Source organism: Hippocampus bargibanti, linkage group LG12 (genome assembly GCF_051943395.1).
Source record: "Hippocampus bargibanti isolate YZ-2025 linkage group LG12, ASM5194339v1, whole genome shotgun sequence".
Classification (NCBI taxonomy): domain Eukaryota; kingdom Metazoa; phylum Chordata; class Actinopteri; order Syngnathiformes; family Syngnathidae; genus Hippocampus; species Hippocampus bargibanti.
In genome coordinates, this window is record NC_142745.1 from 9,936,437 (window position 1) to 9,962,641 (window position 26,205).

The following is a 26,205-nucleotide window of genomic DNA, read 5'->3' on the forward strand; positions in this document are numbered from 1 at the left end:
TAAAGGCTTTTGAGTAATTAATTCAATGTTTCCATTTTAATGTGGCTTTTAGTATTCACACAAAAGACAAGAGTTTAAGAATTTTAGCCCCTCACTTTATTCGTCTTACATTGACTACATTCATTATTTCTGTCCCAGACCCACATGAATATGTTAATACTCCTTTTAATAAAGAAGGAAAAGAAGCAAAAAAATAACAATAACACACACGGATGGAAACAAGGTTGAACACTAAGGTGTTCCCTCACAAGGCCAATAATGCAGCTTTTACCACCTCCTGCAATATAGAGGTCATTCAAAGGAGATACAAATTAAAAACAAGCTGATGGGCACACGCACTAACAACCATTGTTAAAAAAGTCTAGTATAAAAACTTTTTTAGTATGAAATATTCACATCCTTGCACTTCGTGAACGCAAGCACTCATCCCTGCTTTTGAACGGTTAAACAGTGTCACATTTACACAGTTTTGATACGAAACTCCATGAAGCAACATCCTCATAATGAAATAGGCTGATTTTCAATTGAACATCAAAACAAAATAATACATCAGGTTTATAACATGAACTCATAAATGAATAGATTGACATATACAATATGTATATGTTGTACAGTGTATGTACTGCAAGCGATGTGCTGTCCTGTTTCAACATAATCCATACCTGATTTACATTTTGTCAAATGATGGCAAAAAACAAAAGAATATAATAAAAATCTACGATAAGCATTGATGCTATTTTGATTAAAACAGCACAAGTTTTTAAATTAGGCTACCAAAAAATATTTTCTGCCCAACCTAAACACGTTGAGAAAAAAAGGATTTTGTTAACATTATGCTTAATCGGAAGATCAGTTCATACATGAGAATACAAAAAGCCCATGGAAAAAATATATCAGCCCCCATGTGTCGTATCACCTTCAAACTAAACTAATAGCGCAAGCACTGGAAAATAATTAAAGTGATGTAATGTATAGTGGAAGCGCTAAAGAGGAACACCACAAAGGTTGCACAGTCTGGAATTCCCTTTCCAGTATGTCATACTAGATTCAAAAAATTGGAGCAGTTTCACTTTGTGTCCTGTGAAGTTGTGATAAGCTTGTCTTTCTGCTTAAATAACAGCTTGAATATGGGAATGACAACAAGGAAGTCAACCATTGTCAAATAACATGTTATTGTGTTCCACTTTGGAGAGTTCACTGTTTTAGCTAAAAGGCCTCTGGGGTGTGCAATGTACCGTACACACGAACTAGTGTCATTGCAATGGATTAAAACACAAGGACAAAACGGCATGAAGGTGATTTTGAACGGGACTTTTTGAAATATGTCCTTTGGTTTTTGCATTGGAGGTTGAAGGGCTTTGTTTGGCTTGAATCGTTTTCAATTTGTGTCATGACGGGTGCTTTCCTTTTGGAATCATGTATAAGTTGTTGCGCTAAAGGCGGGATAGGCTTTTTACATCAGGATGCAAACAATGTGCTTCCGATTTGCATGAAAAAGGAAGAATGCTTTCACAGCTACTGAAAGACGAACACACACAAACCTGAAGAAAAGCATTATGCGCTGTAGAAAAAACACCTGCATTGGTTAGAAGGCTAATCATATTGTTTTGCGGAGAGGAGAAAAAAAAGAAGGCCAGCTCTATTGCATAGAACTTTTGTAGTGCACTGATGCATGAAAAATAATTTAAAAAAAGGCTGTGCTCCTTCCTCTCATTTCTGCAGCAATAACAATCGTGATGTACTTCTATGATTAGAACATCCTAAATATGTTTCAGCAGAGACATCTGGTGCATATTTTTGGCGTCTGATGCAAGTGGACTGTAACGTTTATAAGGTAGATTATATCGGTGGGGGGACTCAAATAGGCCTTAAGTCATTTTGTCATTGAGTCTCAAATCGGTTTCGTTTTTAAGTCATCAAAACTGACTAGAGTAGACTCAAATCTTCCACCTTTTTATTGAATCACTGTATTTTTTATTTTTATTTTTGGTGTTGTGCTTCAGTCCTGACATGATATTTTCAGGTTTCAAATCACTTCCTAACTTCAGGCCTGGCTTTCCTTCTTTTTGTACAAAATGGTGGCAAAAGGGACGCTGCTAAGGAAGCTAGCGCTGCAACAGGAAGCTAGCGCTGTTAGCACTTTAAAAAATAGTAGTTATAGCTACAAAGTTGGCCGCCACTCAAGTTGTACAGTACAGCACAAGGTGGTGACAAATGTCACGATATTTTCAGGTTTTTCTCCACCCAAAAAAACACATTCTCGTTCCAACAGTACCTACAAAAACGTCACTACATGACTGCTATGATCCTCCTGTTCCCTTTCTGTTTTGTTAGTTCGACTTTTTGAATAGGTGAGTAGTTTTACATTATTATTTTATTAACTGTATTTGTACAATCATCCATTTCATCCAGGTACTTTCTCTCTTTGGAGTATCAGGTGATCAGAAGTTAATCCCAACTGACCCAGGTGACAGGCCACATACACCCAGTAATGGTCCATAGCCAATAACAGGGCAAGTACTGTATTTGTATAAAATGCTTCATTTTCTTCAAAAGATGACCCAACATGTAAACTCTAGACAGGAGGACCTCATTCAAGCCGAAGACTTCTAAATTGTGAGACAGTCACTCACACTTTCTTTTTCCCTCTCTCTTACGTCACTGCCAGGCCTCTTCCAAGGGTGAGTAGATTTCCTTTCTTGTACTTAAATTTGCTTTTGTTGCACAGAGCAAAATGATAAACATAGCACAACTTCGTTGGATTTTTCAAAAAAGTGGCGGAAATTGGTTACGCGTGTTGGCATAAACTAACAAAACAGCAACCCCTCAGTGGCGATGACATGAACATAACCAACTACAAAAATAACCTTGAATCTGAGTAAATATCCAGAGAGGAAAAGAGCACCCTTTCTCCTAATTCTGACCAGTGACTAGCCCAAATTGTTGTAAAAGCACCAAAATTCTGAGCTGACCTCCGTGCGCTTTTTTTTTTAATTAACTTTTGGGTGGTTCTTGTCACACACCAACTTCCAAAGTAGTCATCAACTGATGGGAACTTCAGCATCGACGTCCTTGTCCGAGATCTCGTCCTGGATGTCGTCAGTGTTCCCTGAGTCGCTGCTGGCCACGGAGCTAAACGACGGTGAGCTCCTGCCACCTTTGATCATGCGCCGGCAAGTCTCCATCTGCACGTCCAGGCCTCGCTTCATGCTGCACATCTCCATATATTCGTGCAGGTGGCGGTTCATGTCACTTTTAGCTGTGGCCAACTCCATCTGATCCAATCACGGAAAGCCACCAAGCCAGAAAGTGAATCCAAAATAACAAAGGGGTGAATAATATATTTTTTGAGCGTACTAGAATGAGCACTAAAAAATGAATGACATTTCTGAAAGTGTGAATATGCAAAGAGTTTCACTGTACCTCGATTTGTCCGATGGTCTTCTGGTATTCCTTTTCTCTGTTCTTGAAAAGAGACTCTGTTTCATCGATAAGACTGCCGAGACTTTTGTCGTGGGAGTCCTTGGAGAGAACAGGAGGGAGGTTAGGCTGATCAATCATCCACAGTCCGCCTTTCCACAGAGTGGAGAGGGACTCACTGTTTCCGTGCAGTCGCCACCTCCGTCTTTCGGGAGTGCGACGGCACAGGGCGGTACCGCCGTCATGGTCATGATCCCGCTTGGCACGTTGTAGTTGGTAAAGTCCTCCCATAGTAGCAGCGTTTCCTCGTTCTCCTCCCACGTCAGACTGTCGCAGTCGTCGTCCAGGTCGAACGTCTCGCGCCTGGCAACAGAGGAGTTATCTGAACGGTGTCTGCATAAGATGAAGCGAGAGACAGAGGGGGATAAAAGGAAGGAGAAGAGAGGAAAACGAGTAATGCAAGGTTAAGCAAGTATATGGCATGCAAAGAAGAAACAGAAATGTTAGTGATTTGTAAAGGCAGTGTTAAAAATAGATGGGTCTATATCAGTGGGTCTTAAATTGGGTTCAATCGAACCCTAGGGGTTTGGTGAGTCGGTCTCAAGGGTTCGGTGGATCCTCCGCCACAGAGGTCCAACCGTCAGTCTCATCTGCAGTTAGTGGGCACAATCATTGAAAGAAGGTTTCGGTGAGCATATGGAACTGGTGGGATTCGGTGCCTCCAACACGATTCAGAACCACTGGTGTGGTTCACATGTCTAGGTGATCAATCTCAAAATTACATTGGTTAGCAGACATTTTACAGCTTTGGCTCGAAAGTGTGGGGACAAGACTAGAGTCACTCTCTGCTAATCACTATAATTTATACATCAACACAATCCAATGACAGCCAATAATTTTCCACTCATCCCTTTTCTTTGGTGCTTATGCCCATTAGGGTTGCGGGTGACCGGAAGCCTATCCCATCGGATTTTGGAAGAGAAAAGTGGCCAATTACACAGCAAATACTGTGTTCACAGACAGTTCACAGACTGCACATCTGACAGGTCAGTCCTGAATAACCTGAGAAAGCCCATGCAGTAATGTATACAGTAAGTGCCAACTCTACAAACCAAGGCACTCAGGCAGGAGCTGAACCGAGACCCACAAAAACCGTGAGAATGGTGCGCTCACCACAAAGTGCTCCCTTCTTGTAGAGTCAGAGGGCATTTGAGTTTCCACCTCTGGAGAATTTAATGTCAAATTAACGTGTTCACAGTCTAAAGAAGTAGAATGTTGTCAGCTAAGGCGTGCATTCAATCAAGACCTGGACAACATTAAGTTTAATATGGCACTGAAACGGGAGTTTAGAACTCATTGTTATTTACCCCCAAATTACAAACTGGTGATATATAACAGTTCAGAACTGTATTTTAATGTCGTTATCATAGTCAAGTGATTCGACGTTATCTTGGAATCAACAAGGACGAAAGAAATAGGTTGACAATTGAAGATGCAATACCCGAAGGGAACACTAGAGAGAGGTGAGTGACCATCGTCAACAACAGCCATTAGCTGTTGATCACAAAACCAACTTGATGAAGAAGTGTTCGCATGGCGGTGGGTGTGAACATGTGAAGGTCACGCTTACAACTGGTTTAGCATGCGCTTCATCTCGTCTGTGATATTGATTGTGTCCTGCTCCAGAGGGTTGGGCTCTGCCTCCATTTTGGAAACATCTTCGTCAGACACCGCCTTACGCTCTTTCCTTTTACAGCCCACCGATGCACCCTGTTAAAAGACACCAAAATCTGAATGAATAACATTTGGTGCATTAAAATTGACAACTTAAACTAAAAATCTACGAGTGGGAATTCTAACATGAGCAGAAACTGCATTGAGACAGATTTATTCCGATTTTCCACGTTAGGCTTTAGTAAAACGTACTATCAAATATGAATTGATAACATATCAACTAGCCGACAGTTGATCTTAACTATGATAGCCACATTAAAACACATTTCTGAACTGTTATATCATTAGCAAAAGTCCTGAAGTACAGCTTGAAGTCATGTAGAATTTTTGAAGATAATAGATAAAAGGCTAACTTGCTAACATTTGTTTGCTAGAATTCGGCAAGATAACAACCAACCAACCAAAGGACAGAAAGCACCGATATCTCAAGTTATATATTTGAAATTGAGACCTATACAGTACTGTACTTATTGGGCACTCACACATTACAGTAGAAGGTTTACCAATTTCTATGTGAAGACTGATAATGTGTTATTTTTCACAATAATGATCATAAATACTCCAATTTAATCAAACAGGAGACAGACACATATCAATTTGCCACTCTATTTTGATCAATGATCACTTCTACAATCTTCTACAATTGTTTTATCTACAATTTTGATGTTTGAAGTAATTCTGTTTGCTCTTTAAAGGACAACTGACGTCTCCGGACAAGTTGTGTCAGATTATGGACACTAAGTCATTTTTATTGGTGTTTTGCATTTGAATAAAAATATCATACTGCGTATTTTGGGTATTTTAGATTCTATAAAACGTTTTTCTGATGTCAGTTAAGAAACAAAAAAGTGATGTTGGTTGTCCTTTAAGGGATACGCACCCTCTCTGGAAGCGAGCTGGCGCTGAACATCTTCGACATGTCTTCAGAGTTGCGCTGCTGCGCCACATCACACAGCTTGGCCGTGATGTCAATGCGTCTGCAGATGTCCATGTCCACCCGCCGTGCTTTCTCCTGAATCTTGGAGTCCAGGTCAGACATTTGCTATAGGGAACACACATAGTGTGAATTCAATTTAATATCGGATGATTAAACTGTGATTCTTCAAGGAGGTAGTAGCTATGGTACTTTGTCCACTACATACAGTTGATTGATTCTTTTTACTATGTACTGTATTTAAGATTAAATGGGGACATTCACAAATGCAGGTTGGGTGAGTGTTTCAGACAAGCGCACACTGAACCCCCGGCAATTATGTGAACCCCTTTGAGACATTTGTGATAAAGAGGTATACAAGTACAGTAAAGTCTCGTTATATCGATATCGGATATATCGATAGTCCTGGTTATATCGATACTATTTCTATGCACGCACGGAGAAAATTACATGCAAACAGGGTCGGATATATCGATAGTCCCGGTTATATAGATATTTTTTCGGACTCCCTTGAATATCGATATAACGAGACTTTACTGTACCAATTTGCATTTTTTTGTGTTACCAACTATTTGCCCATACTATAATAGTTGCCAAAGCCTTGTCAAATATGAAAGTAGTAATTTGTCGAGGAAGTATGTTGAATTGCTACATCTCGAAAAAGAGATTTTACCAAGGTTTTGCCATCTAAAGTGAGAAGCGCATGGTGTCAAAGTTTTGATGATCATTTAGAGCAGTAGTCCATTTTTTCAGGTGGAAATCAGCAGATATTGAAAATAACACAAGAAGCTGTAAATTAAGCATATTTTTTAAAATAACTGATGTATAAACACTAAATGATTGGTTTATGTAATTGTACAATTCAAATCAAAGACTGTTTTTTTGTGCAGGCTGACCTCTAACGAAAACATTTGGACACAGTTGATTTTGAGTATTTTTCATGAAAACAAGGGATGTGAACGCTCGATCATTACTGCTTGCAGCATTATTTTGTTCAGTATTTTTTTTTACTTGAAAAATCGCACCAAATGTGATTGAGTTAGTTTTTTGACACAAAACATCTCAAACATGTCCACCAATGATTGAGACCACGCCTACAAATCAGTACAGACAAGACCTCTACAACAACATGGCCGACTGCTTTCATACCACTTACCCGTTTCTTGATTTGAACATGTAGAATTATGAAAAGCAAAGAAAAAAATGGTTTATAAATTGATGACATGAATAAAAGGTTGAAACAATAAAACAGGATGAAGAAGGAAAGCTTTTAGGCCTATTTGTTCTTGTGCAAGCACACACTGGGAGCGGCCCACTGCAGTACTTCAATCCTTTATCTCATTGGGAAGCACAGCTGGCAAGGAACAATACAAACGATATACAAGACAGGAAAAGGGCTTTGGAGATCTACATCACTTCTTTTTCAATGGAAACATTCTTGGATTTTTGCCTCTGCATTCCTTTGACGAGGGAACGCTTTCTCAGTTGAGTGCCGTGTGTGTGTGTGTGTGTGTGTGTGTGTGTGTGTGTGTGTGTGTGTGTGTGTGTGTGTGTGTGTGTGTGTGTGTGTGTGTGTGTGTGTGTGTGTGGGAGGGGGGGCAACAGAAGTACGGGTGTGACGTTTTAATGAGATTGCGGGTGCTTACGTCGCTCATGAGGCTCTTGAAGACCACCAATTCCGCCTTGAGTCTCTCCACTTTGTCATTCAGATCATCCTGGATCTCAGATGACTCTTTGGCGCGCTGAGTGGGCATTAGGGAATCAAAATGAGATAAACAAGGCCAGATAAACCACACTGTTATGTACAGACTGTGTAATGTTGTGCGGCTCAACACTGTAAGACTCATTTTCATCAATCATTACAGTACTTTGACAATGGATGAAGGTATGGTGCTCCCGTAAACAATTTGAGTCATATTAGCCTACACTGCTATTGCTAATCCACCATTTTCTACCACTGGCGTCTTTATACTGAATGTGCTTTACCAGGCCTGCTGTTCAGCAACACATCATTCTGTGTGCTAAAAGGTTATTGCCCTTGTGGGAGCCACTCCACCTATTTTTTTGCTGACCGCCAATCCAAACATGCACAATCGATGGGAGCAAATGCAAAAAGAGGTCACCATGCTAACTGCGTCTTCGGGTCCTGGACCTTTAGGTATGTTTACCTTACGATTTATTTTCTAATTTCTGTGAAACTTTGTGGAGTGGTGGCACATGTACCAAGTGAAAACATGTTAAAGGAGATAAAAAAGGAATATTTTTTACGCATCCCATTTCTCAGTCAGGAAATAACCAAGCACATTTTTTTTCTCTGCTTTTATTCAAGAGAGCATTTGGCTAATTTGATGCTTTCCAACTCTGACAGGCTGCTAATTAACATTAAAAAATGTTTTCCATTCTTGATGAATTCATTTTTACTTTTTGTCACCAAGGAATGTAAGTATTTGGTGATTCTAGCGTCATTCTTTATGAACCAAGTAGCCTTCTCGCTAACCTATGATTGTTTTTGAATTGTTGTGAGAACCCACTGCTGATAATACCAATTGCCATTTGCCACAATGTAAGGAACACTTAAAAAATATTTTTTCTTGGTTCATTCTTCAAGTTTCATGGAGTCCTGTCTCATGGATTGCTCTAAGACTTTTAACGGTGAACTTCTAATGTCCGTTCATCAATATGCTTGTGGAATAAAACCTGCTTTTTCTAACCTGGTGCAGGGATTCCATCGCAGACTCCAACTGCTCACGTTTGGACAGTTCCTCTTGCCATCTATGAACACAATACAAAGGTGGGTCACTCAGTATTCAAGGAGAAAGTTCCCCCGAGGGCGATGAGACCGATGTAAGATCGAGTTAATACCGCGGTCTCTGATTACACAATACCTTCGCCATACCCCGTCACTTTATTAGAGATTTAAAGGTTTTCACAACAATTGTTCTTTTTAAGGTGTGAACATCTAAATGTGATTATTTGAGTCTTAAACACACTAAATTCCTTTTGTGCAAACTCAACTACAATAAATTGAATTAATTAAACAGTGTAAAGTGATTTAAAATGATCGCCTTCTTGAGCCATCCAAATGATGAGGTAAGTTGTCTGGGGCTACGTGCCGCAAACAACCTCGGACACGATGGAGAGAAACAATGTCCCAGCTGGACTGGAAGGCCTTGGGAGCCACGAGAAGAGGTTCACAAAGTGGTTGAGAAGAGGAAATCTGAGCTTCACCACTAAAGGTGCTGCCGCTCCGACCTAACCTTTGATATGTCGAAGAAAATGAATGGATGGATATTTAAAATGAATGCATAATGGTCTCCAAGGGAGTCAACAATTGGATGTAGATTCTTCTAGATGAGCATTCTAAAGGGAAATGAAGTGTTGATGTTTAGAAGGAACACTTTTTTACAGTGTTATGTTAGTGTTATATCAACTGTTAACAGTTTTACTCACACTGAATTTTTTGCAGGTTATCTGTCATAAAACTGTTGTAAAAGAAATGTAAAAATGTGAATATCACCTTGAAAAATCAATTATGACCCAAACAACATTGTAAAGTGACCACATGTCAGTCTACCATAACGCTAAAAGTCATTAAAGACGCCTCATAGAGGGTAGTTTATTACCCTACTTACCAACTACTACCAGTAAGGCTTTGAGGGTGGCATGCTGCTTTCAAACTGCACTCCATTCTTTATGAGACATTGACCGACACTTATACTCTCCCTAAAAATAACGCTGCAGACCTCATGGTGGCTGCATGCTAAAATTGGCACCACTTGTCTCTTTCCCCCTCCGTTGACACCTCGTATCGCTCATCAACTGCAGCACGGCGGCCATACCCTGCGGCATACTTGTGGCTTGAGGCAATGAACTGCATCATGTTACAACGCTGTGTGATCTGAGTTTAGAAGCTGAATCACAGACAAAGATGTAGAGGTTGAGAATGGCACAAAGGCGTCACTGTGCCAGTGGCACATCTGACAGTGAGTTATGACTTGTATGAACTCTGCAAAGTGGCGCTTTGATAAGTATTATTGTACTACATGTGGCATGAATTCTCATGTCATTTCAAACTTCACAAATGGCATCACAATAAAATAGGTATCAATTCAAACAGTATCATTCAGTGATAATTATCCATTTAAAATACAATACAATACACATTGATTTATAGCGCTTTAACAACAGCTGCTGAAGCTGCAACAAAGTGCTTAACAGGGACAGGTATCATATACAGGAAATAAAGCAGTCACATAGTTAGTAGAAAGCACCAGGGAGTGAAAGCAAGATCAAGTCGGAATCATGCTGAGTCGAATGCCAAAGAGTACAAGTGAGTTTTGAGACGGGTTTTAAAGATGGGCCGCGAGGGGGCTTGGCAGTGGCAGGTCATTCCAGATAGTGGGACAGCAGACCTGAGGCGTCGGGAAGGTGTGTAGGGGTGAATGAGCTCGGAGAGGTAAGGACGAGCGAGGCCATTTAAAGATTTGAAGACAAATAATAAGATATTGAAAAGAACTCTAAAATGTATAGGGAGCCAATGAAGGGATGCCAGAGTAGGAGTCACGTGCTCCCTCTTAAGAGTACCAGTCAAGAGGCGAGCAGCCGCATTCTGGACCAGCTGGAGACGCTTCCTGGAGGATTGGCTGACTCCAAAGTAAAAATCAGCAACAGTATGTTGTGAAAACCACAGTTGAACATGTTGAACAAACCCAAAACTATTTGGCCATGGAGAGACGACAATGGCATGCTGGAAAGTCACATTTGGCCACACAAGATGCGTGAGTGGCTATTCACTTTCTCAACAAAACTTCCCCTTGTTCTCACTTCAATGTGCACTGCCTAATTAAAGAGAAATCTTCCTTGGCAGAGTGTGGAGCTTTTTTAAAAAAAATGCTGGCAGTGCTGCTTTTCGGAGCCCACAAAAACCACCACCCTCCCTCTTTCAGTCTGCCTCAGGACATTGGCTCTGGTCTGGGGAGTTCAGGACAGCATCACAAGACAACAAAGCCAAGATCTTGATTTTTAATCCTGTCCTTGAATCGCTAGAAATGCAGTTAAAAGGATCAATGGACAGAGGGAAAGGCAACAGGTGCCAATACAACTGAAGCTGTTTTATATTTCATCTATCAGTCATGGACCTTTGGAGTTTTCTAAAATCCTCCCACGAACTCTGAGTTTTGGAGGACTCTCACACGATGAGAAAATGGGAACTGCTTGTCATTTTAGTTCCTGGAAACATGTTCTGGATGATCTACACACTACATAAACATTTCAGATACTCCTGCATTCGATGTGAACACAACAGTGGCCACAGAAACATTTACTGTAACTTCCAGGAACTAATGTACCAAGAGGTTCCGAGTAGTGTTGTCAAAGGGGCCAGAATTTTAGATCTAGTTTCATTTATCAAGCTGTTGTTAGAAGGGTGTAGTACAGGGCTGTCAAACTCATTTTGTTGCCACGAGCCACATCGTAGTTACGGCTTCCTCTCGAGGCTCCGTTATGAATTTGGGGAAACCATTAAAAGGGTTCATCTCGTCGACATAATACATACAGAACACACAGCAAAGTAATGAATAACTAGTGTTCAATCTGAAGTCAACAATAATGACTGTTAATGTGGTTTACATTTGACAATTTGAAATTTTGATTCGGACTTTAGCAAGCATCATAGCACCTGACATGCTTGATTGGCTTTCGTGGGCCGAATCAACATGTGATGGGCCAGATTTGGCCCCCGGGCCTTGACTTGGACACCAGTGGTGTAGTACATTCCTTTGGGTCAGGTTTATGAGTAAGTCATTACTCTTATAGAAATGTTTCAGTGTCATTTTCTCTTCTTGATGCTCGGAGCCCGTCTCCCCGACCACAGCTAACATCTGTAAGTAGCCTCCAGTAAATCAACATCCTTGTGCTACCGTTGAGGTTTGTGGAAATAAAAATACAACCAAACATACATACATTTGGTCGGCTAATATCAATCACAATTACAGTATTAAATTGAGCTACAGGTACGCTCTGTAATTTATAATTCAAAAAAGATAAGCAGTTGCTGATGGTGGTGTGGTACACTCGCCTGACTTGAATGCAGGCAGCTTGGGCACGGTTCCCACTCAGTGTGGGTTCAAGAACCACAATTCACAACAATTGCATGTCAACCAGTTCAGGGTGTACCCCACATTACTTCGCCTGAAGATAAGTGGGATTCACTCCAGCACATTCATGACCCTCGTGAGGAAAAGCGGGTTAGAAAATGGATGGATGGATGGAAGGGAAACACAATTTAAAATGTATACAAAGACGAATACAGCTCTGTATAACCAGTTTTATTTGAGCTGGTGAATTTTTGGATGTCTTTAGTTGACAAAATCACGTTCAGTTGCTCAATTTCTTTGAGCTACAGTGTATGAGCAGCATCATTAACAACAAAGAAAAACATTCTGCCTTCGGGTTTTTACAAAAATGTGTTTAGAATGGGGAAAAATATTTTTTCCAAAGCCTTATCTGGCCAGCAACATTCCAGCAGTACAAAACTCCCTCATCATGTGTCTATGTCTGGGAGTAACATTTGCTCTGCATACTTTTTTTCCACAGGATGATGTGCATGTCTTGGGAAAGCGCACACATCCAAACCTGATGTTCCTCGATGTGCTGCATTTTATTTGGGACTTGCCGTGATGACCTCTAACCGTTAATTCGTTCAATGCCAGACATACAAAAATGTGTCCACTCCAGTGCCAGTTTTTTTGTCATTGTCACTTGAATTCCAGGACCCCCAGAATATTGAGTTTTAGGACTACATAAACATTCAAAACAGCATTAGGAACCATAGACTCTCTTCTTTCATCAACAAAAAAAGTTAATTCCTAAATTATATGGGTCTGGAGTTATATGAGCTTGAAATGAAGGCGGCAGCCCAAAATACAATACATGTACATATTGCTTATATCGCACTATAACAACGCCTTAAGCTGTAACAAAACGCTAACATGGAGAAAAGACAAATGCTGCTCCCTCGTGGAAGGAAAAAAAACATTGCCAGAGGTCTGACCAGGGCGTTAATGGCACCCCCCGCAAGAAAAAACAAAACCCAAACAAATACGGGAATGGCGCTCCACGTCACACTTTTCAATTCTTGAATACATTTGTGAATGGCAGCGAATGAGTTAAGTTTCAAAATTGACTGTATAGATATTCCTATAAATATTTAAATATTCGATGGGTAAAATCAATAAAACAGCATGTAGCATTTGCTGAAACAAATATTCATTCCAATGACGGCCGGTAAGCAATAGAGGAAATGTAATACGATAACAAACATGGCTTGATACCACAAAACCGCACCTCCGAAACATGAAGTCGGCTGTGATAAATCGCACATGCGGCCAAGAGCCTTGCCCTTTTGTAATAATACTTCTCCTTAATGCGGCTTGCCAGTCTTTCTGTGAGACACGCATGAAGACTTTCTCTGACACAAGTGGGTCATCGATTAAATGTCAAGACACTTGGTGTTCAATCATAGTCTCAGAAAGACGTGCACTAATGGGACGGATCTGGATGTCTCTTATAGCATGTACTATACTGTCCTCCACTCGCCATCTGGTGTCTGTTAAAACCGCTGGCCTGCATCCAATTTGTATATTGGCTCAGTCAATCACGTGCACACCTAATGCACATCTTGTTACTCACCTTTATGTTCCTTCACTGAGTCTAGACGGCATGTAGTCGTGATGACATTGAGCAGTGGCGGAATGGTTCACGACGCGACCGCAGACTAGATGAGGAAAGACAAATCGCAGTACGGACGTAGAGTGACTGTCATGGTAAAGTTTAGGTACCGTAGCACCCCAACAAAAGGGTGCCACAAATCTGATCATTGTTTATTGTCTTGTCTTTAACCATGGTAAAAAAAAAATATGCATGAGCAAACTGTGCCGCCTTTAACATGATGGTGCACATGTGCCCTGGTACTTTCATCTCTCTGATGATATACTATTTGTTATTTTTGATACTAAGCCCACAAGAGCATTCCGTATGAGCCACGTAATCATTGTATTGACAGAAATTACCTGCAATTACATGTCTTAACTGCGATTTGGTGGAATAGGCGTGTCACTAATTTGACCATGCCATTTTCCAGGAATGTTGTTTGATAAAAGAAATGAGCTGCTCGGTGGTGATGTCACTGCCAAAGTCTTCCTGGGAAAGAAGGAGTCATCTAATTTTATAATGGTGAGTTCAAAACGTTCACTCACCAAAAAATGAGGCAAAAACAAATGGTCAGTGGGCATGTTTTCATCAATTATGTGTATGCTCACACCTCTCAATGCACTGCTATGGTGCATATTACATGGTAATGCATTATGAAATGCATAAAAAAGCTCATTCTTCAAAATTCGCTTTTGTGGCACTTTTTAATAAGACTCCAATATAACTGCACTTTGTGATAACAAAAATAATAACTACAAACGTTAACCACCACTACAGTACAGTATATGGACAAATGATTCAAAAATATATGTGGGGGTGAAAAAAAATATTGATAATACACAGTCATAGACATCAAACATAACATCTGTCCACGGGGCGTAACAAAACACCTCATTATAAGGTTGCCAGGGATGCCATGTTGTCATTCTTTATCATAACATCATGTCCATAAACTTAATTGCGCCGATCCAACCTACACATCCTCAATTCTTCTTATTTTTATGGCCCTCAGGGCACGCAATAAATTTTAGCAAGTGAGAGCTTGAGTGGGTCAAAACATGTCCAATCAGGTGTGTATGGGTAATTGTCTCCACCACACCCTTTTAAACTGCAATTGAATCATCACCATCATCGCAGGAACACGAATAGCACACAGATGAACAAACTTAATGATTTAATCTAGTCAACATTTAACTGAAAATTAAAATAAGTTATGGTTTGACTTTTAGCTGAATCCTTCAAGTCAAACGCTTTTTTAAAAATAAATGTTAACACCTTGAAAGGGCCTTTATTATTTTTTTAAGTCACCTAAAAATCACATTTCTCACACTTTTGAGTGCGTACCACACTTTTGTCATGCTACGACATGAAAGATCAAGTTTGAGGGAGGGAGTGCGGGGAAAAAACAGGAGGGTCCTTCCTTTCCCAGGAATTCACGATGTTCCTTCAAAATTGAAAGCGCAAACAGGAAAAGGTCCGCGTGCATGCGCCGCATTCGACTCAAGCGCATGAAAAGAAGATAAATATGTTCATGTCTTGAATACATTTCATGAGTGTGTAGGGGCAAATAACACAATCATTACAAAAACATCTTTTGTGCGTGTGTGTAGTCATCCACACACACCTATGGAAGACTACTCATAGCAACAGCAACTCCATTCAGGAGGTGTTTGCCTCTCATGACTGCAGTTATGTCACTCAAGTAAATCCTGGTTCAATGAAGAGGACTCTGGGGCACTCAAGCCCACTCTTATATACTGGCCATATTCTGATGTACACCTGCACAGTCTAATCGTGTTTCCCAACCTTTAGTGAGCAAACAACACACGTATTTTACTGTATATGAGATAAAATAGACGTTTCTAGGTCACTTATGTACCTTCTGCCACACAGTGAGCACACGTTTCATTGTCCTGCTGACACTGTACATCACTGGCATAGATAGATGAACAAAATTGGACCATTTGTAGTTATTAAATAATTTTCCGTAAAAGATGTGAGGCTTTGTATAATTTCCTCCTGCACTGCGTGAGACCACTGTAAACTGCAACCACAATAATCCATTCATGTCAATCAACATTGAGCATTAGTATTAACTTCTCAGAGTATTTGGATTTGAGACGTTAAGACTAAAGGCAATTCATTATTGTAGTTTGGTAGGTTTCAGAGATGCTTATTCTATAGATTCCACCTCAGCCGCAACTTCCATGAAGAACAGTGCTGTCGACAATGAATAGATGTACAACTCGAGGTGAACCTGTGTTTTTCCACGAATGTCAGTCGTGAAACACAATTCCCAAAACGTACTGTTGAACCGACACGCCATGACCTGCCGGTTATTTCATTTTCAACATAGGTTTGTGTTATAACATTTGGAAATAATCATTATGACAACACAGGAGGTGACTGCACTTCATCCCGCTCTGCGTTAAGCTTTGCAAAGACCCTGGGGGAGAAGAACATCTGCTGTAGTTTGGCACATGTAAAGCCTTTGAAAACTTTCTCTCACAGACGCAATCGTCCATTGACATTAAACAGTCACCAAACACAATCACAGCCGCACCTTACCAAGCAGCATCTCTCATAGAAAAAAACAAACATTTTTTAAATAATACAATAGTCCTGGAGACAAGCAGACATCGTCAACACATGCAGTCATTTATATGTGAATTCAAATCCGAATTAGGTCTGATTAAGAATTTAGTAGCTAGCTGGATTGAGCTGTAGTTGACAAGAAATCGAATTGCTGTGCATTTGCACCCCACAAACAACCTTTTGTTTGTGTGTATCTCGGGAAAATATCTTCATGTAGCGCAGACGGCATATTTCTTTTGTTTACAGCAATTTAATTGCTGTCAAACAGTTTATATATGACAAAGATTACGACTTGTATTGTTTACACAACTTTTTAATGGTCAAAAGCGTGCCAGAAAACATTTCAGAATCCCTTAACACTCCTGTTGTTGGAATGGTGGACTCATATCCAAGTTGGGCTGATTTTAAAACAACTTTTACACAAATTTAAATAACAGCACGTAATGGAGGGTGTGGGATTCGTTGGACATTTTTATGTTCTGTTGTTTTGGTTCGCAACAGACCTAGAACATGCTCAGCAGTTCACTTTTGAAATGTCTTTGCATGAAAAACAAGATTCGAGGAAGCGACTGATATATTTCTAATACCTCACAGAAAACACATCTAAGAGAGTGCTCCTGTTTTGGTTAGCCACGGACTTCGAAAGATATTAACTCTCATGGCCCTGCGCGGGAAACTCTATCAGAGAGACGTCTGTGTAAGCTCTCAGTCGTACAGGAGTGGTCCATCGATGAAAAGGATTCTTCAGCTGTCATCTGTACTTCACAGATGACAGCTGAAGAAACCTTTTCATCGATTTATCAGAGGGAGTCATGTGCCTCCACAGATTGTACTATTTTGAGTCGCGAATAGCTTTAAATTAGCTTTGGGTGTGTTTGTGAACTATTGCATCTGTACTGTCGAGAAAAAAAATGTGGAGGACTTTTGGAATGCAGGCCTTCATTCGTCTCTCAAATTCTGGAGCCACTAGGAGGAATATTATATGTATATAAAGTGTTATGCACAAAAGAACGACAGTGCCCAAGTTAAAACTATTAATGGCTTAACATGTGGGCCCGTGCATGTCAGTAGCGCAGACAGATAAACTTATTTTGGAGGATTAACTATTTCATATGCTCACAGGATGACAGGTGACTAAAATTAAGCCTGCGGCACACTGAGCAACATGGCCGAATACGATTGGAAAATCCCAAACAAATTAAAGTCTGAAAATCACACCATGAAAGAAGCGGATGGTCAACGTGAATATAGTTTATGTAACCAAGGGTGCTTTTGGTGGTTGGAAACATAAATTTGCGCACCAGATTCAAGTCTGTCACTGTGCATTTGCATAATAAGCATTATGTTTTTGTTTTTGCTTGACACAGCGTTGGATGGGGCTCGTTACCTAATTGTAAACAAGAGGAAGCGGTGCGTTTGTTCGAAATACAACCACTCCCGTTCCGCACACAATCGCAGGAGTCTTTCCTTTTTCACCCCGCCCTCATCAGCCGCGCCTCTCGACCTAGCTTGGTGTTAGCTTCCATTATCTGACTGACTCGCTGTTTTTTTCGTGAATGCCTGAGCTGGGATTCGAAATTTGAATTGCAGAACTTGGTAAATAAAATGCACATTAGCTTTTGCACATGCTAAAAATTCATTGTTGCATTTTAAGAGAATGGGAGCCCCATGTTTACAATAACACTTCAATAAAACTTAAGGGACAACCGATGTCACTTTTTTGTTTTTTAACTGACATCAGAAAAATGTTTTATAGCATCTAAAATGCTCAAAACACACAGTATGATATTTTTAGTCAAATGCAAAACACCAATAAAAATGACTTACTGTCCAAAATCTGCAAATAAATGAGCTGCGAATTGGGCATTTTCAGAAAGTCCCACCCCCAGTTCGTAACGTCACGCCAAGACGTCTTGCATTGCTAATAAATCAAAACAATGGCTTCAGATTCGGAGAATATGCTTTCTTGTTACACATCCAGTTATGAATATGATTCAAATAGTTCTGAAGCGGAAAGCATACATGTTTGCAATCGATTAAAGAATTTATTTGTGTTATTTTGAAGCAACATTGGGGGAAAATCTCTCACCCAAAAAAAGAGGCACAAAATGGCGACCTCCTGTGGCCACCTCTGTTTCCACAGGCTGATAAATTCCTTATATGGCGCTTGGACGCCCTCGTCTGGCCTTCTGGCGGCTTTTGGGTGCAACACGAGGTCCCCAGGCCAAACAAGTACAGCAAAATACATTGACGTGACGGAAGGACTGCTACAATGCGTCTTTTTCACGGTCAAGGGCGGTCCTTTAGTGACGTCACGTCGTCATCAACTCGAAAACAAGACTTCCTGAATATTCTTAAAACGTAAAATATAGCTATATGCGGTGGAATCTTTGTAAAATATGCTCAGTCGAAGTCATTTGAAGCCATTTTGCAAATTATGGACACAACTTGTTCGGAGACGTCGGTTGTCCTTTAACATATTAGCTAACCTTGCGGTAAAAAGTGACATGAGGATGACCTAACTTTGCACAGTAATGACATAATAGTTTGCTATTGTGTCTCATAACCTAAAAAAACAATTTAAGAGGTAGTTTTTTCAAATAATGTCTTAATATTTCAATATAATTACATACTATTAGAATAAAAGAACTTGGCAACAGGTTAGTTTCATGTTGCAACTGTTATGACAGCTTCGTGTTTAGTCTGATTTCCATATGTACATAATACATTGCACATATTTTGAAATCATTGCTTATAGATATTTCTATTTTGATTTTCAGACTTGTGATATATTCCGATGTTCAGTGCGATGTTGACAAAATAAGTGTATTTAGTCCCTGACTGTGTTGATTTCTGACTGTATTGACCATCTTTTAATTGATTTATTTTGTATTTATTTTTACTTATGAGTTCAATAATAGCCACAGTGCGACTAAAATGACCAAAATTCAGCTTTTTTCCCTTTGATTCCTTTATTAAAATGAAAAATAAAAAAATTATAATAATTCAATATTCTTCAAAAGACATGAAATACACAATCATCCAGTTTTAGCCATATTACCCAATCCCAATATACATCCAGAATACACTGTACTGCTGCTAAATGCAATTATTTTCTGTTTAACAAACAGAAGGTCGAAACAATAAAAGGTCTTTCCGAGCCCTACGCTCAGCTTTGAACCAGGCAGGAAGTGTATCAGGACCAGTCGGGACGGAGTTTGAAACCTCCGATGTGAGGGAAAGGCTTAAGAGAAAATCCCTTTCCTGAATAGAACTGCCTGGATTATCATCAGAGTGGCAGCAGGTTTAAATTCAGACCACTTTATTCGGCAAGCTGTATTCCCCAAAAAAATGTAAAGAACGTTAAACCTCACAAAAGAACCGGAAATGAATTTCTTCGCTCAATTCTCAGCTATTAATCAACACAAATAAACATCTAAAATCAACCATATTCAATAATTCATGCAGGCAGAAATCAGCCATGCAAGTCAAGCAGGGATGACATTTACCAACTGTATTTTCTGGTGTATAAGGCGCACTGGAGTATAAGTAAGGTAAAAGGTTTCCAAATATAATATATAAATATATAATTTTTTTTTCCAAATATAAGGCACATCCACATTATAAGGCGCGACAGTAGGGGTTGGGGTTACGCATGGCTTCTTCTACAGGGGGCAATGGCTGCTTACAGTAGTTGTGAGACCTGTTGTTGCTCAATATTCCTTCACATATAAGACACACATGCATATAAGGCGCATCAGAATCAGAATCAGAATACCTCTATTCGTCCCGCAATGGGGAAATTTCATGATGATGATGATTTCATGATCATCTTTTGAAGAAAATCAAGGCTTTTGAGTGCCCCTTATACACCGGAAAATACAGTATTCTGCATTAGAGCATTGCATTAGAGCAATGTGTGAAAAAGTATATCCGGTAAAAAACTGGGAATCTTTGACAGTTTGCTTATCTCCGATTGTGATTTCTATCAAAGCAACTAACGTATGTTCCGCCTCCACTGTAGCGCGTTAAAATGTGGTGTACCGTATATAGTATGGAAAACTTTTATCATTCATTGAAGCCTTATACACCGGAAATTACAGTACTCAAAAAGAATGACTACGTACTGATAATCACACTCATTTGGCCACATCTATATCAGCTATGCTGTCCGTGTTAAATGTCATCGGAATCTTGCCTGCCCAGGCATGACTAAAAATAATCACATCACGTAAAAAGAAATTGTTGCTAGCCCTTAAATATCCATAGACCACATCACATTAGTCCTGAAAAATCGAGCCAGAAGAAGCTTTAAAGGACAACCAACACCATTTTTTTTGTTTCCGAACTGACATCAGAAATGTTTTATAGCATCTAAAATACCTAAAACGAAAAATGTAGCGCCCAGAAAATGCACAAGATGGCGCACAAGATAGCGCACAAACTCCGTTGGAAAGGGGCTGATTTGTCTGCTGGGAATTTGTGTCAACTAGTATCAAATAGTAGTCATGGTGCAACACACAACGATTCACCATTGCGTTACAGTAAAGTCCCGGTTATATCGATACTATTTCTATGCACGCACGGAGAGAATTACATGCAAACAGGGTCGGATATATCGATAGTCCCGGTTATATCGATATTTTTTCGGACTCCCTTGAATATCGATATAACGAGACTTTACTATATTTATGTTTTCCTTCTAATTTCGCCATCAACACGAAGTTTTCAGACCAAACAAAGTACCCAAAATGCATTGTGTGTTGCTTTTTTCGGCCAGGGGCGTTCCAGACGTGACGTCACGTCAGGCATCGTCATCAACTCGAAAACAAGACTTCCTGAATATTCAGCGCGAGTCTTAAAACGTAAAATATAGCTATATGCCATTGAATCTTTGTAAAATACGCTCAGTAGAAGTCATTTGAAGTGATTTTACAAATTATGGACATAACTTGTCTGGAGGCGTCGGTTGTCCTTTACAATACGCTTCAAACCTTCAACAAGTAAATGCATTCTATGCCAGTGTCATTGTTAAATTGTAGCTAAAACAACCTGAATGAGACTCATATATTCATTTGGAAAAAATAAACCAAATTGAGTGACATTAGATCATACTTGACAATCCTTCCTGGAAGGAAATCACGCATAAGCAAAGTAAGAAGATGTACTTCTTGACTTGCGATTTTACAACTTCCTTCGTGTCGGTTAGTGATGTGTTTTACGATGTGGGTTTAAACTTGGGTTGAAGAAAAGGAAATCCGCCTTACAGTGAGGATCCCCGGTTTGATTTGTTGCTCTTATATGTCATGTAAAAGTCTCTCTTGGCGTCAGGACTCTTTCCAACGCATCCATAAGGCTGGCTGCCACTTTAAGTCATTGACCGCAGTGTGTAACATTTCGCACTAATGTCAACAAACTGACATGGGAAACGTACATATGGTCACCCATTCTCCTGACACTTCTTCCTTTTCTGTCACCCACCAGCATCTGACTGTAACTTCGGAAGCTCGCCTTTGCGTACTTTTAATTTGTTTAAATGTTTTTGGCTTGATTCTTTTGCATTAATGCATGTGCCGCTACATAATGAAATAGATGAAGAGAATGTATTTTGTATATATTTTAATTTTGTCTTCCTTTAACTAATTCACTACCATTCACAAATGTATTTGGGAATTGAAAATATGACAGACCGCCATTCCCCGAATTTGTTTGGGTTTTGGTTTTACATGCTTGGGTGCCAATAGAGCGCTGGCCATGGCCTCTGGCAATGTTTTTCCCCTTCAACAAGGGGGCAGCATTTGCCTTTTGTCCATGTTAGCGCTTTGTTACAGCTTCAGCTGTTGTTAAAGCGTTATATAAACCAATATGTATGTATTGCATTGTATTTTGGACAGCCACCCTCATTTCAAGCTCATATAACTCCAGACCCATATAAATTAGGAAATAACTTTTTTTTCTCATGAAAAAAGGGAGTTGATGGTTTCTTACGCTGCATTGAATGTTTATGTAGTCCTAAAACTCAATATTCTGTGGGCCCTGGAATTCAAGTGACAATGACAAAAACCCTGGAACTACAGTGGACACATTTTTGCACATCGTCTGACAGTGAATGAGTTAAAATAGCATTTTTGTCACACATCTGGTTTGGAAATTTGTGTTCCTATGCGTCCCCCCCGACTCGCTTTGATGATAAAGTGTCACCCCCTTCCTGTGTAACTAATTTTGTGTCCACGTGAGTGTAGTTCGAAATTTTCAAGGCGACCAAAAGGGGCAAAAAGTAAACAACCTCATACGTCACTGCACAAATACAAGTCTGAAACAGTCCGGGCATGCGATCCATCCTTTGCCTTGTGTGTGCTGCACATATAGCAAAGCTTTTATAAATCACCGGAGTGACGATGAGACAACCGGACCGAGGATGACCATGACGTAATTGAAGGAGGTGGGGGGGCGGGGGTCTCTCCACGTGACGGCAGTAAAGAAGATTTAAGCAATTGGATAAAATGAGCAGTGACGTAATAAGGCAGAGAAAATGCATTGTTGGCTCCTGGAAAAGGGACAAGCTTTTTTTATTACTTTTTTTCCAGGAAAAAAGTACGATTTCTCTTTGCGGGAGGTATTTAATTTCTTAAATTGGTGCAATGTACAGGGTGACCCAAAAAGATGCTTACCCATGAAAATTTCAATTGTTGCTTTGATTAAAAAGCTATTTATTTCAAATTACAACCACGCATTATTGAAGACAATTCACCGAATTTCAGCTATTTCTGTCAATTTTTAGTCCATTTATGTTTTTCCCAAGATGTGTTCCAAATGTCCAAAGTTGTCACTCACTTTTACGCACTCCTCTTTCGGGTGGGTGACCCAAAAAGATGCGTCCAACAGAATCCCTCACTTCAGCAATGTTTCCTCCCGAAAGAGGAGTGTGCCAAAGTGATTGGCAACTTTGTCAGATGAGTACAGGTTGGCTTGCAACGGAATGGTGGACATTTGCAACACATCTTGGGAAAGCCATACATTGACTAAAAATTGACAGAAATAGCTGAAACTCTGGTGAATGATGTTTCATAAACTGAATAATGTGTGGTTGTAATTTGAAATAAATAGCTTTTTCATCAAAGCCACAATTGAAATTATCATGGGTACGCATCTTTTTGGGAAGCATAGTCTTCCATTGAATAGTTGGTTGGTTTTCTCTTTGTATGTTTGATAACATGTACACACCGACTTGATGGATTTACTTGACAAAAATTGATGATTAGCACGCCGTCTGACTGAAGAATGACCACTATTTAGATCAAATAATGTGTTCGAGTAGACTCACATTTTTGGCTATGAAGCAGTATTCAATGATTTCAAAAATGTGGAACTCAGGGAGTGGTCTGGGCAGGATATTCAGTTTCCCATAGGGAGGCAGGGGTGCTTATGCTCACATTCTGTGTCAGTGAGTCAAAGTCTTACAAGGGAAATCAGCATTGGTCATCACTGACCTCACAGACTCTTGAAATGCCTCCCCGTATTAATTGTGTCGGCAAACATGAACAGCCCGGACAGAACGCCATTTTGGCCCGCTCCCTGTCAAGCCCGTGCGTGCCAAACGGGCTGCACGTGACGCCCGCCGTAAGGTTGAGCCTGGGACGCGCATTCTGAAAGGAAACTCTTCCTAGGTGATGGAAAACCTGTCGATATTTAAGTCATGTCTCGCTCGTTTTGACTTAAATGTAAAAAGAACTACCGTATTTTCCGGTGTGTAAAGCGCACCGTAGTATAAGGCCTCAATGAATGGTGTATTTTCAAACTTTTTCCACTCCATGTGATATCAAAAAGAGACCATAACAAATTTAAAACTTTACAATTCCTATAAAGTATGAATACGTTCGTAATACTGAAATATTTTTTTCATGTTAGCGTATTGTTCCAGCTTCAGCTGTTGTTAAAGTGCTATATAAACTAATATGTATGTATTTAATTGTATTTTGGACAGCCACCCTCATTTCAAGCTCATATAACTCCAGAACCATATAATTTAGGATTTAACTCATTTTTTTCTGATGAAATAAGTGTGTAAGGCAGGGGTGTCAAAGTCATTTTTTGCCACGGGCCACATTGTAGTTATGGTTTCCTCTCGAGGGCCGTGAATTTGGGGAAGCCATTAGAATGTTTAATCCCCGCCACATATGACATATAGAGCCCACAACAAACTAATGAATAACTAGTTTTCAAGTCTGAAATCAAGAACAATTACTGTTTTTGTGATTTACATCCAAAAATCTGAAATTTTGGTTAAGATTTTAGCAAGCAACCTGGAATTTCACACGTTTTTTGCTTTCGCGGGCCAAAAAAAAAATGATGTGGCGGGCTGGTTTTGGCCCCTGGGCTTTGACTTTGACACTTGTGGTCTAAGGTTTCTTACGCACACGGTCGGAGCATTCACTGGTGTGTCACTCACCTTCTCCTATATTCGTCCCTCTCCCGCTTCACTTTAGCCAACACGTTGTAGAGCGCCCTCAGCTCCGGGGTGATGGTGTCTATCTGCACCCCGACCCCATCTGGGTGCGTCCACGACACCCCGGGCCCGCGCAGCGTCTCCAGGCGCTCCCCTTGCTTGCGCACATGGGTGTAGGACCAGATAGTGCCCGGCAGCCTGGACTCGCCCGCGCTGTCCGTCTGCACGGTCACGTCGCTGCCGTAAAACCCGCGATAGTGCGGCCTCTGCAGAGCTTGCTGCAGCTGGCTCTCCAGCAGCCGGTTCCGGCGTTCCAGTTCGTGAACCTTAGCGAGGAAGCAGCGGAAGCGAAGATTGAGGGTCTTGAGGACGTGAATGTTGGAGCCCAGGTCATTCCGCAGGGCGTTGGTGCCCGTCGGAGGCGAGTCGCCGGCCGGTGCAGCATCGGGGAAGAATAGCGAGTTCATGTCGAGGAAAAAAAAACACAACAAAAAAGTCAAATAAAAGGCACCGATGGCATCATCATCACTGCTCAGTGGAGTGTCGACACATTTGACGCAGATAAATCCTCGTCCTGCTCCTCCTGTTTGAACGAATAGTCGTCATAAATCTACCGACCACATTCTAGTCCTCTAAGCCGTTTGCCGTGCCCTACCAGCAATCGCCACGGCACCGCAGAGTCGGGCTTAATCTCTCCTCTGGGCGCCGGGCAGAGATCATGTTGCACACTGTTCGAAAAATCTAACTGTATATTATGCACACACGCACATCCATCCAGGCCACACCTACTCCTCCTTCAATCTCGGTTCACTTCCGGTCTGGGGCGTTGGAATTTGTAGTCATTCACACTTATCGTTTTTATACTTTTACTTCATTCGAAATATATCGTTTTCTTGTAACTATTATTTTTGTGACAAATGTAATAAATGTTTTTAATTTGAACGCAGTTTCATAAAATCTTCAAATTATAGTATTAAGCTAACTTTCAGTTTGGTGTAAAAAGAGTTGGAAAACGTTGTCTTGTATTTGTTTTTCAACATTTTAATTTATAATTACGTAACCTGATTGTTTCCAGTATTACTCATTAAAGTGATACTTGAATTTATTTTAATTTGTTTAAGGTAAGAAAAAGATTTAAAAAAAAAATTTATTTGTCTCAAGATTGAAAATTTCTCAATTCACAGCACCAGAATTATGAGACGGAGACGTAGAAGAACAAAGAGTATATACATGAAATGTATCTTCTAAAATATGATTCGAAGCATTTTTTTTTGAATGGGTGAGTGGGGTTATAATAATTGCATGCCTTAAATGTAAACACTTCTTAAAACACGTTCAGTACATTGTCCCACATTCATGCACGTGT

General features: G+C 40.2%; 1 protein-coding gene across 2 annotated transcripts; it reads right to left on the reverse strand.

The window, feature by feature from the left end:
- Positions 1-73: 73 nt before the first annotated feature.
- Positions 74-25,632, reverse strand: iffo2b (intermediate filament family orphan 2b). Of its 2 annotated transcripts, none has more exons than XM_089010554.1 (8): positions 24,843-25,632; positions 8,800-8,860; positions 7,735-7,830; positions 6,035-6,196; positions 5,051-5,190; positions 3,600-3,813; positions 3,424-3,522; positions 74-3,275 (listed from the first exon to the last, which is right to left on the reverse strand). In XM_089010554.1, exons 1-8 carry the CDS (start codon positions 25,304-25,306, stop codon positions 3,042-3,044), a joined length of 1,470 nt encoding a protein of 489 aa, XP_088866680.1. In that variant the 5' UTR covers positions 25,307-25,632; the 3' UTR covers positions 74-3,041. The 2 variants fall into 2 exon arrangements, with proteins under 2 accessions (XP_088866680.1, XP_088866681.1); XM_089010555.1 differs by having other exon boundaries at positions 3,600-3,783; positions 24,843-25,630.
- Between the last annotated feature and the right edge of the window lie 573 nt (positions 25,633-26,205).